Genomic DNA, 19827 nt, shown 5'->3' with positions numbered 1-19827 from the left:
AAAAAATGTAGAAATGGGTTTGCGCACAATTATGTGAGTTTGAGATTTTTTTAAAAAGAGTTGGACAAAAACTAAAATTGAAAACAAAGATTTTTGCGTAGCCACCTAGACTTGAAGATCTGTATCTTGTAGGTAAATAATATTTAGATAAGTCATATTACTTTGGTTTACCAAATGGCGTATTTGCCCCATATTTCCACTTCAGAGATCAAATACGTCGAAAAGACTAAAGCCATTAAAAGACTTTAGATCTTATTTAAATTCTATTTTTTTTTTTTTTTTTTTTTTTTTTTTTAATTCAACCCAGAATATAATTTTTAAATCCGTAAAAAGCGGTCGAAAGCCTTTAATCCAAAATGTTAAGTCAGAAATTATAGGAGATTCACGTCAAGTTTTACAAAAGGCTAATTTTATCATCATTTTTTAACATAATATGTGCCCATTCGTAGTTCAGCGCTCTGAGAAAAAAACCAGTTTTTTAAATATAATTTTTTTTACCTACATTTCACTCGTTTGTATTCAGAATTACAGATCTCGTTAAATAGAATTTTTTTTCTCATACGTTTTTATAAAAATCGTAATGCAGACGTTGTCTTCAGCAATATTTATGCAAAAACAACTAAAAAAAAATTTTTTCTTGCTTGTTACAATTATAAATTCAAATCCTACACCAAAGTGTCGAACACAAAAGTTTAAAAATTTCCAAAAAATTGTTATACACCATCTAATTTTTCTGCATCCTATTTTTAGACATAATCTGTAATACGCAAATTATAGATCTTCTGAACATACACTTCTGTATTGACCAATTTTTTCTATATTGTTGTTATAATACACTTCACATTGAAAAACGTTTTAAAATGGCTGAGGAAGCGTTTTGGAGCATGAAAGTTTGGTAGTTTAAATTTAAAGTTAGCATACTGATTTTAATACTTAGTTGAATGTGATAAGGGAATAATATTAGAATTGAATCCTGTTATTGAAATAGTACTTTTTGTTAGGACACTGCGCAGCTTGGTCGTATCTCAAATGCAAGACGAAGTGTTTTGCATAAATTTAGCCGCTTGGTATAAATACAAAGATACACTCACATAATGACGCGAATTATTACGTTTAAAATAATTTTTATTACATTTTAAATAGTTATTATTATTATGCAGCAGCCCTACAAAAATTATTCCACAGCATAATAAAAACTACTATGTTTGACATAATAAAAATCGTGATAATATAATTTTACCATACAACATAGTAAATTTTATTGTAATCATTTCAAAATGTCACACATTCTAAAGTAAAATTTACTATGTGACATAGTAAAATTTCTCTGCAATTTCACTGCATTACTATTCAGTATAGTAAAAATTACTATGTTCGAACGTAATTTTATACGTCATTTATAGGTATACACGCCTATTTAGTTCCAAATTTGAGGTTATACTAATGTAAATATTACGAAAAACATATTTTGTGATTTACAGGGGTTAAAAATTGATACGTGCAGGCAAATAATTTTGAATCGACTAATTATCTGTGGTCAACACCGAAGGACGGAGGTTCAATTCCAGGTCAGAGGAGATTACTTATTAAATAAAAATATTCTTACAACGTATCTATATCTATGATCTTAAAAAAAAAAATTAATACAAACTATTTCTTTATCTTTTGTTAGTTACATGTAATATTCCCTGCGCATAATTAATATAAATTTATATTTTCTTTTTCGTAAATATAAGAATTATCTCTGAACAAAGAAAAATTACTATGTTGAATAGCAAATTTTAATATAATCTTGTTTTATTATGTAGCATAGTAATTTTTATAATGTTGTAAGTATGTCTTGGCTTTTTTAAAAAATATAGTAATTTTTATGATACTTATAACACTTTTTCTAACATTATTTTTCTCAGTGTACTAATACTTTGACAGACATTAATAATTTAATGCAGCATCTACAGGTGTATAAGATTATATATATATTCTATACATCATTTTTATACAAATAAATGATTTTTAATTGTTAAGGAATGGCCTATGTTAAAAAAATTAGGTAATACTTACAATTTTAAATAGCAAGTTCTTACTTTTAATTTTGTTAAAACTTTATCGAAAACGCATAAGCTGATTTTTAACTGAGAGATAAAAAAAATTTTTTTCCTTATTTAACACAGTAAAAAAAAATGTGTTCATACCATTATGTTGAGAGACCTTTCCACTCATCATCATATTTATGGCTTGCATTCCTTTGCTCTTTTTCCGACTAGGAATGGGCTTACTACTTGAGACTTGTCGAGCTTCTTCTGCAAAAGAAATACACAAATAATTGTGTGTGAGGTATTATTTTGTATATTGTTCTTTCTATTATTTTATAAAATTACAATTTAATAAAATATGCTGCAGAATATTTGTAACAGCCGTATGAATATTTCAAAGGGCTAATAAGATTACGGCAATTTGTTTGGACAATATCTGATAACGAAATTCTGAGAAAATTGTTGTTTCAACATGTTCAAACTTAATTGTAATGAAGAGTAACTTACTAACAGTTTTTCTAACATGGGTCATAAAAATTAAGACTGTACATTGTAATACTATTCTTTAATGAAATAATTCAAACTATTTTCTCTTATCTAAAAATAAACATTGCCACTATATTTTATAAGATAACTTGCTGCCAAGATGTATTTCACTCTACCTCCAAAAAATAAGACTTTGTAATTGTCGCTCTTATTTTTCTCTTTCCTTAGGTCATCACAAGATAGATGAAAGCTTTTTCTCACGCCGACGTCCCCTTGGTCGATTGAGCTTTGCTGCCTGCTTATATGCTCCGAGAGACGTCTTACCCTAGATTTTGACCTAAAAAATTGCTTTTTTCCTTTTTACTCAGCCAATAAAAAATAGATCGCATTAGTGGTTCAAGTTGTAGATATTATTCAATATTGCAACAATATAAATTCATCTCTGTCGGAATTTAAAAAGAAACTTACGTATTTTTATGCTTTCGATGTTTTTCATCCATCATGGAATACAGTTTATCACGGTATTCGTCGATTGAAAGTTGAATATCGTCTCGTAGAAATGGAATAACGTCTGAACCTCTTTCCGGCTCGTTCCCTCGCACATGAAAGCTGAAAAAAATGATCTTTAATAAACTAGACTCTCTCGAAAAATAAAAAATATTTCCGGAGAAAATATCATAGCACGCTCGCGTTCACGCACAATGAATAAAAGATCAGGAGGAAATCTCAGAAGCGTCAAATACGGAACACATTCACGATCATATTTTATAAACTTATAAAAATAAGCGTGGATGTTTTGTACAAGGAATTATATTTGAATTGTGTACAAAAAAAAAGATAAACAACAAGGAATCAACTAATTAATTTAACAAATATAAATACGACACCATCATACATTCGTCGATCATATTAGCAATCAAATTTGTGTGACACGTTAAAAACATGATATACGAATTGTTTCTATTAATTATTTCATGGTATTCGATTATTCTGAATATGAGACACATTTAATCTTGATCTTATTGAAATCACTAGTTTTATGAATGAATTTATTCCATTTCACTCATGTAATTTGATTTTTACTTGGTTTGGTGAAAAATTCTTGAAATAATTGTATATAATACCTCTGTAATATACTTATCATTTGGTGGTATATTTTGTAATAAGAAAGTAAAAAATTAAGGTAGTACGTTGTTTGAAGTGAAAATAAGATTGTGCTTCATTAAAAAACAAAACAAAATTATCCTTCTTTTCAAATAAATACAGGATACCACGTTCGTTCAAGTTTATAGCAAGATCGTACTTTATCACAACAAAGCTATAACGGTATACTGAACAGGGTAATCAATTATTTACCAAATGTAAATTCTTAATTCCCACATTTTGAGATGTAACTGATGAATGTATCTTTCATATCCTGCGTGTTTCTTAAAAATGTGAGTCAGTTTTTGTATCCAAAAATCCATTAAAATGATTGCAATACAAATTACGTGAATACAGATAATGTTAATATGAATTCTTAAAAGTTTTTAAATGTTTAATATAAATGATTAAAATAGATGTTTATAGTCTTTTAAAATTTCATGTACTTCTTCTTCTCACATGTTCTCACTTAGATAATTCTTTTTACGTGCATTTTACTTCTAACGTTTTAAGATGGTTAAATTATTTCGATATCACAATCAAGTAATGTGTTTTTTGTTAATTTAAAACTATTTTTAATCGCTTTTATTTCCAAATTTCACCAACTACTTACTAAAAAGTAATTAGATCAATTGAGGACTCTTCGATACGTAAAGGATTTTAACCTGTATTGACTAAATATCGGCCAAACGTTTAATCCAAGAAACGAGAGAGATAGAGCATGAGAGAATAATAAATTATTTCTATTATACTGCATGGATTTAATAAGCGCATGTCAATATCTTGATTCACAATCAACATCACATTCACCGTGTCACTCTCGCTCTATATGGTGGAATAGAGACGTGATTTGACTACATATTTCACCTTGTGGCTAAATCAAAGGCTAAAATTTTTCAGACTGGAAGAAAAACTGAAGAAAACGAAATGAGCATTTTGCACTTACGTATGTGTAAGAACAATATTTCACAGCCATTCTTGTATAAACATTATGTACAAACTGCAATTTAATGTTCAAAGTGTTGAATCACTACAAAACTTTGAGAGTATGTACACTCGAGGCACTTTACATCTGACAAAACGATTTGTCTACACATGGTCAATAATATCCTGTAACCTATAATGTGAAAAGAACTTACTGTCACTTAACAGGTAATATTTTTCATCGTTTCGACAGATGTAAAGTACTTCGAGTGTACGTACACGAACGTAGAAGGAAGATAGGAGTGGGATGCATATAGTCAGACTTAAGCAAATTCATATTTATTATTTGAAAAAAAAATACTATTTTATTTGGAAAAAACTGTTTTGTTAATTAAATAAAAGTTTGTACAAAATTAAGTAACAATTACTTGAAACTTTAAATATAGTATTTAAAATTATTTTAATAAATACTGATGGTGTTGTAATTAAAATATTTTAAATACATTAAACAAAATTTAAAAAATCTAAATATATTATTTTAAATACAACATTTCAAATAAAATGTTTTAAATACAAAAAACTTGAAATACAACTATATTTGGTCAATAAATTTCAAGTAATGCAGTTGAAATACAAATGTATTTGATAAAAATTTTTCAATTTATTTAATAAATTACATATAAATTTTCAATAATTCACTACAAATACAATTGTATTTAAAATTTTTATTTAAAATACTTCATCAATTAATTGTGTTTAAAATTATTATTTGAAATACTTTATCAATTAATTGTATTTCAAATGTATTAATTAAATACTTGACTAAATACATTTGTATTTTATAAAGTAATTGAAATAATTGAGTCAAATACAAGTATAATTTTTCAACGTATTTGAATTGAAAACAGAGTTGTCCACAACAAATTGCGTTACCATGAAATTCAAAGTTTATATTTTTTGTCTTATTCTGTGGCAATACCTAAACGTAATATAAAATGTTTTAAAGCAAAATAAGCACTATCATATCATGTCTATTAGTATCACTAAAACCCAACTATATAAAATTTTTGTTTAAGAACCTAAGGTGAATTCATAGCAAGATATATGTTGTGTCCGTGTGTGCGGTGTGTAGTTTTTCTGTTCTTGTCATACTCACAATCCTAAAATTAGCTCTTACGTAATATTAAAACACATACTTGTTTATGTACACATTTATTTTGGGTTTTAAGTCATGAGGATAAATATTTATATTTTCTTATTTTTCTATTAAATTTTTGTTTTAAAATCATTATACATGGATATAGCTCTCACTGCTTACCGACTAAGCTCCAATGACAATGTGGCAACGTTGCGAGTTCATGCGGGCGCGCTATAGCCTTCCCAACCCCATTTAAGGGTAGTTTGGAACATATTTTCAATCGGCTCCCTTTTAAAAGCTATTCACCCTAAAAAAATTAATTCCAACGGGGTTCGCGTCAGAAAAAATCGCTCTACACTCGGTTCTCGGGAAATGCCACCGTTACATATCATGCTATATAGAGTGTTTTTAAACGGAAAATTGAATAGAGCTACTTATAGTTTTTGAGCTTTTGTGTTCTATAAAAAAAAATTCTGGTAACTAGTGAGACATTAAAAAATCTCTATCAACCTCAGCGGTGGTACATACATACCTTATTAAAACTATATTAGGAGCCACCACGCATCTGCCAGGTGAATGTATTGTAAGTGGGAAATTAATCATTCGGGAACAACCCATACTGGTGCGGTCCCAAAACGCTTTGGTTTTATACATTCGTATTTAAAATACAATATTTAAATACAGTTTGTAATACAATTATTTAATCAAGGTATTTGAAATAATTAAGTAAAATACAAATGTATTTAAGCATATTATTTCAAGTACTTCATCAAATAAGTACACGTTTATCTGAAACAATGTATTTCGTACAATTCATTTGAAATAAAGTATTAACTACTTTCTATTATTCAAATATTTTATTTAATATTTATTGTATTTAAGTATAAATTCATTTAAGATACAAACGTATTTGATTTTTTTATTTTAAATAAAATAGTTTAATTACAATATTTAAAATAAAAATAATAAGTATTTCTAAACAATATTCAAAGATTGAAATATTTTATTGGAAATAAAATATTTATTTAAGTATTTTATTTGAATTACTATTTTAAATACAATTATTATTAGAGTATGTAGTTAAGATATTTTATTGAAATAGAGTAATTAAATTTTTGGATAACTTGAATTAAAGCTGAAATAAAGTATTTCAGAGTATTTCAACTCTGTCAAATACTGCCCGTCTGTGCGTATAGTATGCCGTCGGCGAACATTGTCAAATTGGTTCCCAAAATAAAAAAATAGTCAAATTGGTTCTCGGGTAGTTCAAAAGCATAGAGTAATTATCAAAGCATAGAAATGTAGAGACCATTAAAAAGAAATTACTTTAAACATCTGAAGAAAATAAATAATTATTGGCACTGTAATTATAGACAGAACCTTTTACAGCTGCTCCAAATTTTTTCGTCAGATAATAAGAAATAGCTGTCATGACAATATTTACACTCTACATTTTCTTTTTTACTTCCTGACAAATCTCCATGGTCGTAATTATAAATTGGAACTTTTGCGTTACAATTAAGGGTATCACTACCCTTACTGGGTACACTATTCTTTCTAATGACTTGGAATGACTATTCTAAAAATGCTTTGAGAACCAATTTGACAACTTCAATCACGTCTGCTACTCAAACTGACATGCGTTGCTACCGCACTATGTCTAAAGAATCGAGTTCATAAGAGACTTAGAAATGAAAATTTAGAAATTGGTAACGCGCTTTCCCGGCAAAAAAGAGATTCCCCTTTAGAATTTCTAGATCTATGTGTGGCCCAAGGGCACAAAGTGGCAGTTTCACTTTGTGTCCACGATAATAATAGTAGTTTTCGTCGTATAAGTACCATCGTCCCTGGGGCTATTTTGCAGCCCGAGGGGCGTAAGGTAGCCGTGGAGCGATGGCACTTTTTTATGTGGTGAATCCTACTTTTCCTACCGAGGGCACACCCAACCCTCAAAAACGATTGAGGTTGGAAAAAGTATTTTACATGACTACTCAGACACAAAGTGGTTTCACGGGTGCAAAATTTAACTTCTTCGTCTATGATAATGACAAAATTTTTTCCAAAATTAAGTACTCTTATTTTTGAGATATTTGATGAAAACAATATTTCATATTCAACTTGGTTTAATGGCGTACTTTTTAATTGCGATCTTTCTTCGCCAAAAGGGCTAGTGTAGATTCTCTTATCTATTGTAACTTTATTCCCAAAGTGAAAAAATAAAAGAGTCTTAGCTAACAAAAAAATAAAAAAAATGAACATTTCCATTTAAAATCATGTGACCAAGTAAACCACAAATGGATCAAGCCTAAGCCTCATGCTTACTGATGAATGATTTGTGGTTGAAATTTTAAAAAATCTTACGTTCATAACGACTTACCAATCAAATAAAAAATTACCTTGCTACGTATGGATGTTCCAAAGCTTCAACTGCTGTTAAACGATGGTTTGGATTAAAAACAATCAAATTTTGAACAAGATGCAATGCTTTTTCAGATGCACTAGGTAGAAGGTCCTCTAGCGTTTTATGCGGACTTGTTGGCGATTTTTCTAATAAGTTTGTACCATAACCAGCACTAACTGAAGCCAAATCTGAAACAGTTGTTATACAACACGAACATTAATGCAATTCTGTCATCTAAAATGAAATTTTTATCCTGTGTTCTGTTTTATAAAATAGTATGTGGTTTTAAATTACGGGGGTTCGGCACTTTTTGTATAATAGATTCAACGAGGAAGGAGCTTCCAAAATAGGCATGTTGAAAAATGACCGCTCTTTCAGTCGCTAACAATTTACTCGTATACAATGTGACAGGATATCAGCAATATGTTTACAAAAAATTACATAATGTATTTAAATATATCTATTTTCTTACTATCAAAATAAAAAAGTATGAGCACTTTTTCTTGGTGAGAAACGAAATTTCAAATGATTAGTACAGATAATCTAGACGTTTTTTTGATAAAGGTAAATGTTTGGAATCTTCGAAAACATAAATTTTCCATAATATAGCATTAAAGTACAGGATTTCATTATAGGGTACACCAAGTTTTGGATTACAATTTTAAGTCAAACAGCTTGGAAATGTAATTTTCCAAAAAATCGTGAAACCGTATGAAAAATTGAGTTGTAAATGACTCACATTCTTACGTATTTGATTATGCTCTATCATCTAACGTGTTTTGAGCAAAGAAGCCGAATGCTATGATAATTATAGTTATGTTCATGCACTGAAAAAAAATTACTTTAATTCAAAAAAATATTCACTTGAATAGTGCCGAAATAACATTAGATTTTCTCACTTTGAGAAAACAAATATTATTAAATTCCAAACAAGAAAATTTCCTCGACGTAAAACAATGTCGTTTAATTTCAAGAAAATATTTACTTGGAAATATTCTTGCAGATATTTTTTAGATTTTAAGAAGCTTTTTTTGTTATATTTATTTTGTTATATCAGGGTACTGATTAACAAAATACAAATACTTTCAAAATTATATAAACTTTCGTGGGTTCGTAATTTTTCCTTGCCTCTACATTTTTTGTGCAGTTTTTACCCAACACAAGACTGTTTATTGCTCTATGTAAGAGACTACGCAGACTTGTAACTTTATCGTTTCACAAATGTAAAAATCGCTTATTACAAAATATTAGAAAGTATTTAAAAAATCAACACAATTATCCAACTAAATTTTTTTTTAATTTGTATTTGAGTTTCGGCCGTAAACCTAAAACTTGATTTTTTAAGTATTTTTAACGATACTCTCTATATGAATATAGTAAAAAAAAAAAAAAAAAAAAATCATCGTATTCTAAACATATAACTAAAAAATAAAATTATTTAGTTATAAAATTATCGTCAGTTTTTTTGGTTAAATTATTTTAGTATGTCTTGGTTGTAAAAATTATAGTATGCAGTATCAATTTCACTCAAGAGATAGTCTACTAAATTTCATTTAAGAAGGCTTGGCAGTGTAGATCTGATAGAAGAGTTAGTAAATTTTCTTACAAGAAGGAAGATATAGATAATAGAACTTCGACACGTATGCGTAATATAAGAAATACTTTTGTTGGAACTAAGACTTATTCTCCTGCTTTTAAGGCCACACTACACCTCCGAAGAATATTTGCATTGACTGCTCGTATAGGAAAATATTTTGCTATCTTATGTGTATTTTCCACCCTTTCCTTTAGCCTTTGAAAAAATTTCCTCGCAAAGGACACAAAAAATTCTCCTAATAAGCAGAAATGCGGCCTTATTCCGAAAAGTTTTTTGCACTAAGCACACAGTGAACGTCCAAAGGTAAAAAAAATTTCCAAAGTAGGAACAACGTCATTTGTTACACAGGAGGTAAACAGAGCACAAACACGTCAAACATAGTATGACACCCTTAGCTTCGGCTTTACTCACGTTGTTACGGGATCTCCATCCCTCACCCATGGTTGAAAAATATACTATTTACTGGCTTCGAGATCATAAATGTAAACAGAAAAATGTTATTCTTTGACTGTATTATCGTGACCCAATTTCTTTTTTCATACCTTTGGTAGAAATACGACTTTCTCCCTGCTGGCGACACTGCCATATTTCTCCTCTAGTAAAAAATCGCATCTATTACTTACCAGGAAAGTCTTTTGCTATCCTCTACGTGTTTACCACCCTCGTCTTCGGCTGGGGAGGCGACTTGCACGCAGAGAATGCCAAAATACTTTTCCAATAAGCGGATACACTTTTCACCCTGAGACTGTACTTTCACTCCTTGAAATAAGGAAAAACGTCATATCCATTACCGTTATGGTTACGGAAGAAAAAATATTACATCTCACACGGGAGATGAATATAACTAAAAAAAATACGATTTAAACTACGATGGTTTCTTTTTTCTGAATACGGTGTTTACGAAGTAAATATACACTACTTCCGGTAAAAAAAGGTATGGCCTTCGTGAAAACTAATTTTAAAAATTCCAACTATGAAAATTTTTTTTCAACAGTAACCTACTTTCAAGCTTGGCATATACGTAGACAACAGCAAGAATTTCAATGAAATACTCGTTGCTTTCATGAAGATGTCGAGTATCTTTGATGGAGTAGCCAATAAAATTCCGCAGAATATTAATTTATATTTTCGCTTGTATCTTTGATCATGAAGTGTAATGAGACAAACAAATTAAAAATACAATTTAGCGAAAAGTGGGTAATGATTTGAGATTTCAATTACACACGGTTTTGGAATAATTCATCGTGACGATGAGGAACCAACTACAGAATCGAATATCCATTAGGAAATTACCTTCGGGCGTAGGCGGTGGAAGTGTTGCCATGATTCTTTCAACTTGATTGATTGTCGAACTACCCGGAAACAAAGGTTTTCCGAGGAGCATTTCACCGAGGATGCACCCAAGTGACCACATGTCTATTCCTTTTGTGTACCTGTTAAAACATAATGTATTACAAATCACTTGAATTTATCCCTTAAAAAAAAAAAGGTCATTGCATATAGAGCCATTTAAGTTGCGATTCGATAAGTTTAAATGAGCAGGTATGAATTTAAGTATTTTTAGCGTTGACGGAACCGTACGTGAATAATAAATCGATAAATTTAATAAATAATATAATTTAATTGTTTCTTCGCACTAACTTTGGTTTTGAAACTAATTTTTATGGTCAGAGCCAAGTTAAATTAATTTGAAATATAATTTAAAGTACAATTGCTTATGTATTCAAAACATTGTTCTTTTATTTTTTTTAATACTCCTTCATACTATTAATCATATTAGTGGATTATCTTCCGAGAAATATTTGAGTAAATAAATAAAATGGTTTTACTTGTCTCGTAGATTTTGGGCACGGCCAATGAAATGTACGGGAATGGCTTATATTGATAACAGAGCAAAAGTATAACAACTTATAAATCGTTTATTCCTTGTCAAAAAATTTTGTATCCGAGTTGTTCACATAGGGTGTATGTATAAGACCATACTTTCCAACTAACTCATACATTTTACTCTGGCATGCAATGCAGATGCTTTGTAATGCAAAATAGATACGAAAAACATCATTATTCAGTCCACGATAGAAATAAATTAACATTTCACCACAAGTGTGTTTAAGAGTTCACACACTTCATTTACGCAAAAGTTGTAGAGCTCATAAAAACAAAACTTTTTTATTGACGAAATTTGTGTCTATAGTCCCGTCTCTATGCTTCAAACGGAAAAAATCGTTTTAAAAGGGCCACAAATTCGTTCTATAGCATTTAACTTTTTCTACATAACATTGTTCTATATACTGTTCCTACCAAGGGCACACCAGCCTCTCAAAAATGCCCGAGGTAGGAAAAATAGGATTCGTCACATAAGCGCCATCACTCCGTGGCTTCACTACGTCCCCCGGGTCGTGCTTAGGATAGGTCCCTTGGGCTGCAAAATAGCCTCGGAGACCATGGCACTTATCCGACGAAAACCACCAGTTTAGTTGAATTTTATTATGTTTCAAAAGTGAGAAAAATTACAATATTTTACATTCAAGCAAAATAAAATAGGATCAAAAAACAAAGCATTTGTAACTGGGCAAAAAGTTTATTACGCTATTTATTAATTTAAATTAAACTCATAAATGCCAACAAGTAAAATTCTTCTCGGAAAACGGCACTTTCCTTGTAACTGTAAAGAGAATTTTAAAAAATGTTGTCATTTAAACATCAAATTCAGTAATGCGTAACTTTTAAATGAAAAAATTTTTAATGTACAACACACTATGAGGATGTAAGTTCACGGCATTTTAAATAAGGTCGATTTTTCGCACGCGCCCTTACATTGGTTAGTTACACTGAGCTATTTGTAGATTAAACATTTAAATGTGCGTCCATAAATATCTCTGAATTGTACTTATTTCTTCTATTCCTATTTTATTTCTTTTTTCATGTTAAACACCATAAAATACTTAACGTTCGTCTACTCTTTTAAAGAAGTCATTCCGTATCATACTGAAAAACTGTTAAACAATATGAAAAGAACCGCTAAGACGCAAGTCTTATCGATCGTGCAATATGGCAGTATTATTATAGTAAGTATTCCGATTAAAAGATACGAAATTAACATTCTTTTCGCACAATCGTACGTGACTCAAGTGACACCAAGATTCAAGTTAATTAGGGGTCTATGGATTACGAGTTCATCGCCACACCGTCCGCATGACGTCAATGAATTTTTTTCACGTGATGAGTAAATTTAGCTCCAGTAGAATTTGTCCCTCGACACATCCGTACCTTTTTGAAGCGATCAATATTTCCGGCGCTCTGTACCATCGCGTGGCGACGTAGTCAGTCAAGGTGGGATCACTTCCTGATTCCCCGTCGCCCTCGGATACCTGACTCACCGACCGCGCCAGTCCGAAATCGGCAATTTTGCAGTGACACTGAGCGTTCAACAGGATGTTGGATGGCTGTAGTTTCAAAAAGTTAACTTTTATTTATATATCTACGCTTCTGTTGAAATACTTTTAATGATCGGCAAAAAAGAAATTTCCATATTTTTATAAAAACTGTCCTCTTTTACTGTAATACATTGGTATTTCATCTGACTCGGTGTATATTTAAAGAATTCAACATCTAATGTAAAGGTCTGATGAATGGAAAGTAGGGCAAAAAGTAAACAAAAGACTCCAAAACAAATATGCCTTTTTGAAGAAGAAAAATAATTAACGAATTTATACTAACAAGAATATTATAATTTTTTTGGAAATAATATTTGGGATAAGAATAAATTTAATTTTCATCAAAAGCTTTCAACTTTCGATTTGTGCAATAATTGCCTTTTTAATTACATAGTACCGCGATAATTTTATAATTGTAACTATACATAAGAGAGTATTGAAAACTTTCTCCCGACCATTTTAGTCTCGATAATGAGCGATTACTTTTTTTTATACAATTTTTACACAGAAAATCAAGAGTAGCTTTAATAAAAAATTTTCTCACATTCTGATGGACAAGCAACATCTAACGGTATTGTAACGTAATTAATGATATTAAACTTGCTTTAAAAAATTTTTTTTATCAAATTCTTATAGACGGAAGTTCTACCTTTAAATCCCTGTGGATAACGCTTCCAGAGTGAATGTATTTGATAGCTTTGAAAAGTTGATACATTATAAAGACTTTATGGATGTCCTTCAGTATGGTGCCTCGCTTTATCACATTGTGAAGATCAGTTTCTGAAATGGATGTTTCGTGGAATTAAAATTTAAGACAAAGTGTGACCTACTTTTATGTAAAAGTATTGTTTGAAAACTGTGGATTATTATATTGGAGATTATCGATTCAACTGATGTTTTTGTTTACAATAAATTCTTAACGTTGCACAAACTCACCCATGTACTCGAAGATGAGATAAATATCTCGATCGTTGTTTGCTTTGTGTAATCCAATCAGTTTGATAATATTTTCGTGGTTTATGAATGACAGCAAAAACACGATTTCGCGAAATGTACGCTGAGCATCCGTTTGATTTTTGAAAGCATCAAAAATTTTTTTCACGGCTACCGTCTCCTTCGAACGCTTATCTATTGCCTTCCACACGATTCCATATGCCTGAAAAAACAAAATTATTTTACTTTTGCCGGTTAAGTCATTTTAATAATAAGATTAGTGAAAGCATCTCATTTTAAGAAATTAAGAATAATGTATTCAATTACACTTTGTATCGTGGAACTTTTATACACATGATTTTATTGCTTGAAAAAAATAGAGTCGACTTTTATGTGAATATAATTTTTGCATTAATACATCTTATTATTCATTTCATCCGCCATATTACATAAATAAGAAAATAGAAGCTTACGAAACATAAAATAATGTATTTTAGAATAGTACTTCTTACATTCAGTTCTATACAAAATACGAAAGCAGCTTTTCTTTTCAAATACAAAACATGAAAACATGGAAATACAAGAGGATTGGAAATTTCGTATACTATACATATTATATCACGTATACATATCGAGGGACTGACCACTCCGATCCCTTCACCGAAAGTTTGTATAGAGAGGCTCCAAGGGGATTGGAGAGAACTGGTGAGAGGATTTAACTTCAGAAAATTTATTTTTTAAGAACTAGAAAGGAACAAGAGGTTCGCGAAGAGGATTCAGGAGAAGCCGGAGGACTCGAGAGAATTAAATGAACTCTGACCTTAGCTCCTTAAAATTTTTAACCCAAGCCCCACCTGCTTCTCCCACCTTGAATACATACGATATGCAACAATAGCCGAGTTTGATCCACATTTCGCAGTTCACAGTTCCGAGTCATACTTTTTTTTTTAACTGTTCCATTAAACAATATCACATAACTTCATTAAAATCAAGATCTAATTATAACATTATCACTATTGTTAGCTCGTAGTATTATTGTAATCATCATTTTCATGTTGTTATTTATTACAACAAGGTTCACATCAGAGACAAAAATATGTAGAAAACCAATTTTGTTTTAACAAAATTTTTATATTTTACGACAGCACGTAGGTTTAAAATGTTAGAGATGAACTCTCTAAAGTTAGATCAGTCAAATTAGTCAATATTGACTAATTATGAGTGAAAAGTCGTTTACTTATTGTGATAAATAAACGACATTTTACTGATTCGCGGTAAAATTTGACTGATTCAACTTTAGAGAGAAAGTTATAGTGAAAACTATACTGAAAAAATTTTTCAACTTTGTATTCAATTTTTTCAATAAGAAAATAGCTAACTTTTCTGGGATGAAAAAAAATTTCAACATATTATTTTAATATGAAAAAAACTAAAAAATTTTAAACATAAAGAAAAAATTTTTAGACCCAAGTACTATATTAAGTATGATTGCTTTACAGAAGTGCCTTATGATTTTTTGCCAGAGCAAATAGTCTTACCACCGCTTATGAAGACATGTCAATCGATTACCTCCAGAAGTTAACATCAAATCTCAGATTTGCTTTGTAGCTTTATTTTCATACCACAACCTTATAGTTTCAAATTTAGCAAATTTTGTCGAAGGAAAAATATTACCAGCCCCAATATGGTATAACTCTGAATAATAAAAATCTGTTTTTTACGTGTAACTTCTTAAATGGATACTTTAGGTCCATATACACAGCCAACCAAAGACATAGTTATCTTAAAAAAAAACTTTTGACCACTTCTGTAGACCCAAAAAAAGATATTTTCATACTTTTGTAGTTAAAAAGATTTTCTACAAGAAATTTGTAGATCTCAAAGAAATGTTTCTAACGTTTTCATTAATTTTTTTAAGACTGTCTTGAAGAAAACAGTGAAAAATATAAAAACAAATTTTTTAAGTGTATACATGATCGAAAAAATGTAGATCTCATTGAAATGCAACTTTTTTGTATCGTACCATTCAAATTCATTAAAAATAGAACAATAAAAAGTAGGTTTTAGCCGATTGCAGTAAAAAGTCAACATAACACCACACAATTATGAATATTAAAATTGGAGATCTTTAAAAAATACAAGCTTTCCATATTTTTATGTATTTTTGAAGTCTTGTTTAATGCTCTTGAAATTAAAGAAAATATTTTAATATTTGAAAAATCAGTTCTTTTGTTGCAACTCATGTTTTACATTTACGTGTGATCGAGAAAAATTGTAGATCCTGTTTTACGTTTAAAAATATACAGTTATATCTGAAATGTGATTATTTTGGTTTAAAAAGCGATAATTTACAATAGTGGCTAGAAACTAATGTAATTGTACTAATTTTTATTAAATCATCAAAAAAAAATTTTTCAACTCATATGAAAACGGTTATACTTTTTTCTCACGTAAGTCATGATTTAGTCATTTTTTATATCATGTCAGCATTCAGGTTGAGAACGACGAAGGCACTTTAACGAACTAAAACGTAGAGAAAAGGTTGTCCACCGTACGCATGGTTAAAAAAAACAGGAGTAATCGTAATACTCGTTTACCACAAATTACACCATTAAAAAATGCAGCTAACGTTTATCATGCATTAGATAAAACATTATTCTCTACTTTTTAAATTACCATTAAAAATGTTTCCAAAATAAAGATTTGAATGAGCTTATTTTTAATTATTTTTATTCATTTAAGCTGACAAAAGTAACAGTTAAGTTTTTTTAGTATTTTCTTACTGTACCAGCCGTATGAAAACTGAAATCGTTTTCATTTTCCAGCTGCTCATTCGATCCTACAAAGGAGAATAATCTTTAATGAATAAGCCTTTTATTTGTTGTGTGATTGGTTCAAGCTAACATCACGTGGTTTTGATTTTAATAATAGTTTTATGATGATAGTTATAAGTATAATTTGGAAGATATTGCATCAAATGTTATCAAGGTTGAATGGCCTCCTATAAGAGATTACGGTAAACATAACATTTTCAAGTAATATATTTTGAAAAATTTCCTGGCAATATAGTTTGAAATTTTTTGAGATAATTCAGTTGACATATTCCAGTGTGATTCCTGCAAGTTTCATTGATACTTAAAGTGTTTTGATTTTTTGATGAACTGTTTTAAAATAATTGTGACTGCTACAACGTCTCAGTTTTACCGTTGCTTTAACTTCTTTCCTGGTCTAATTTCACTGCTTAACGCTAAACAAAGTTTTGTAAATACTTTCCTTCTAATTTTTCTGTAATAAGTATTCTAATGTAAGTGAATGAAAAACAAATATTTGTTAACTATTAATTGTTCAATGCATCACAATTTTATGGTACTCAAAAAAGTAATTGATGGAATGAGCTATCGCTAAGTTTATTTTCTATTCGAAAATCATATTACAATTTTTGTAAATCAAAGTTTTTCAAATTAAATATTTAAACGTAAAAGACGGTTATTATCTGCTTCAACCTAACTTTTACTCCAAATTCAATGAGAATGTTCATTTTTTTTTTTTTCATTCAGTTATTTAGTCCTCGCAAATGCAAAACTGATAAAATGCCAAATACAATGATTTTTAATGTTAATTTTACTGTTAACAATAAATAACGAATAAAATTTGATGTCGTAATTTCAAATGTGAATCAAGACCCATTAGTAAAAAAATAATCGTTTTTTGCAGTAATCTTGTCTGGCTCTTTGCTGTAAAGAAAAATCAGATATATAATAACATGGGATCGAGACCTGATTAGTGTGTTATATACCTACTATAGCCTATTCTGCCCATTTTCCTACCCCTCCTTCTCCCTACCTGCGATACACAACGAATATGCATATCTTATTTTACTTGTCACTTTCCTTTTTATTTAATAAAAATACGTAATTCTGATTTATTAATTATTTGGACAAGTGGTAGAAAATTAGTGTTCTCCTTAAAAAATTGATTAGTCACGTGGAAAATCCTAATTGTTAAAGATGTTGAAACAGAGATTAGAGGAATAATAAATTAAAAAACCGAATTTTGAGACGAAAAAAAAAAAATCAACATTTTACAAAAATCCAATGATAAATGAAAAACAAAATAAAATAAATATTTGATCAAATACTTGGACAAGGTTGCCACGCGAAATATGCCGAGAGCAAAGCTTTTAACTAGTATTCGGATAAAATACGTTAATTATTTGACAGCTTAAAACAAAAGATTATTTTTTCTACCTTGGGCGTTTTTATTGAGCTTTGGTTGTTTGCTCTGCCCTCGGTCGTAGAAGCAGAATTAAAAACACGATTCGAGCGCAATTCAACTAAAACCATTCAGAAGTCAATTGAGGATGGCCCTATGGTGTAAAATGTGCTTCAAGAAAATAAATAAAAATTGAGTTTATAAAGGTACAGCAACAAGTGATGCGCCCAGACGCTGAATAACCATAAAGTACTGTGTTGAAAAGACGATATACGATGAAAGTTTAATGATGTTCAATGCCTACATAAGCGCTTACATTTGAAATTTTTATAATCTTATGTCCTCCAACGAATACGTATCGATTATTTTCCCACAACTGAGGTAAAACAAGTCAATTGTACATGTATAGGAGAGAGACGCGCTTGACGATGCAGTGGAGGAATTGTTTTATCTATATTCTTACTCGATTCACTTGACAACTCATTTCCAGTGTTTCGAAATTAATTGCAACACTGGCACCTCATGAATCATTGCCGTCGTTCAAAGCATTACAGGTGTAAGTTAAACAGGTGAAATGCGAAAGACTTTTAACGTGCGTAGGAATAGTATATTACTCGGCTGCGCCTCGGACGACTGTACATGGACGATAGTACATGAGATTTTCTTTTACTTTTCCGACCGTGGGTTGTATTTTATTTTTCGTATCCCAGTGGTTGGGAAGTTCCTGTACATGCAACGACTTTTTGGCCGCTGGGACGAAAAAACATTTATGAATTTCAATAAGATTTTTATTTTTATTGTTCCTTTACATGTATCATGAAGAGAGTTTGTATTTAACCTCTATTTGAAATTTTTTTTTATTTATTTATTTTTCCTGCGTTTGAGCTGCGAAAAAGATTTGATGATTTTTATAAAATAATAATCACCGACATTTAACAAATTCAAATCTAAAACGGTTTTTTCCAAATTCAAAAAAACAGTACTACATGCGCTCGCACAACGAAATTCGAAATTTACGTTACATTTTCGAAATCGTTGAACAACAATGTTTTGTCAAATAGCATTTACCATGAATTATAAACCTTACCCCTTTTCCAAGCCGACGGACGATGTCGTACTGCTTCGTAACGTGCGTATCAATTTCGGACAACTTGTCAGTCACCTTTTTCCCAGACATCTTTTGTAAAAATGCACAAAACCATATAGAACAAATTGTTGAAAAAAAAAAAAAAAAAAAAACTAGTAATCGTATAAAACCGCCAGCTTGGGAAACAGGTTACCTTCTCCCAACTGTTCAAACTTAAACTTGTTGTGGCAACTCAGGTAGCGGCAGCAACGCGGGTTGCGAGTTTTGGCTCGTCTGTTTACCATTAGGTACCAGCGATGGCATATAAATTATATGTGTTAATTTTCGCACGCACTATTGCACGGATTGACAGGTATTTTGATGATTGAGCGACTTTTTCGCTCTTATTTTCAAGACAGACACGTGAAATTTTTTCAAAAGTCTCCGTCCCAAACAC

General features: G+C 30.2%; 1 protein-coding gene across 1 annotated transcript; it reads right to left on the bottom strand.

Moving 5' to 3' along the window:
- Window positions 1–450: 450 nt before the first annotated feature.
- Window positions 451–19786, bottom strand: LOC106645311 (extracellular signal-regulated kinase 2-like). Its single transcript, XM_089593190.1, has 11 exons — window positions 19585–19786; window positions 19392–19481; window positions 14096–14315; window positions 13809–13939; window positions 12993–13168; window positions 11016–11155; window positions 8121–8313; window positions 2988–3128; window positions 2696–2856; window positions 2193–2300; window positions 451–458 (listed from the first exon to the last, which is right to left on the bottom strand). The coding sequence occupies exons 2-11, from the start codon at window positions 19479–19481 to the stop codon at window positions 451–453; spliced, it is 1368 nt and encodes a 455-aa protein (XP_089449316.1). The 5' UTR covers window positions 19585–19786.
- Between the last annotated feature and the right edge of the window lie 41 nt (window positions 19787–19827).

This window comes from Copidosoma floridanum, unplaced genomic scaffold (assembly GCF_036245765.1).
Source record: "Copidosoma floridanum isolate Cflo_tuat_1 unplaced genomic scaffold, Cflo_Japanese_pri ptg000001l, whole genome shotgun sequence".
In the NCBI taxonomy this organism is placed as follows: domain Eukaryota; kingdom Metazoa; phylum Arthropoda; class Insecta; order Hymenoptera; family Encyrtidae; genus Copidosoma; species Copidosoma floridanum.
Note: the sequence above shows the minus strand (reverse complement) of the source record. Positions and strands in the feature narration are given on the sequence as shown.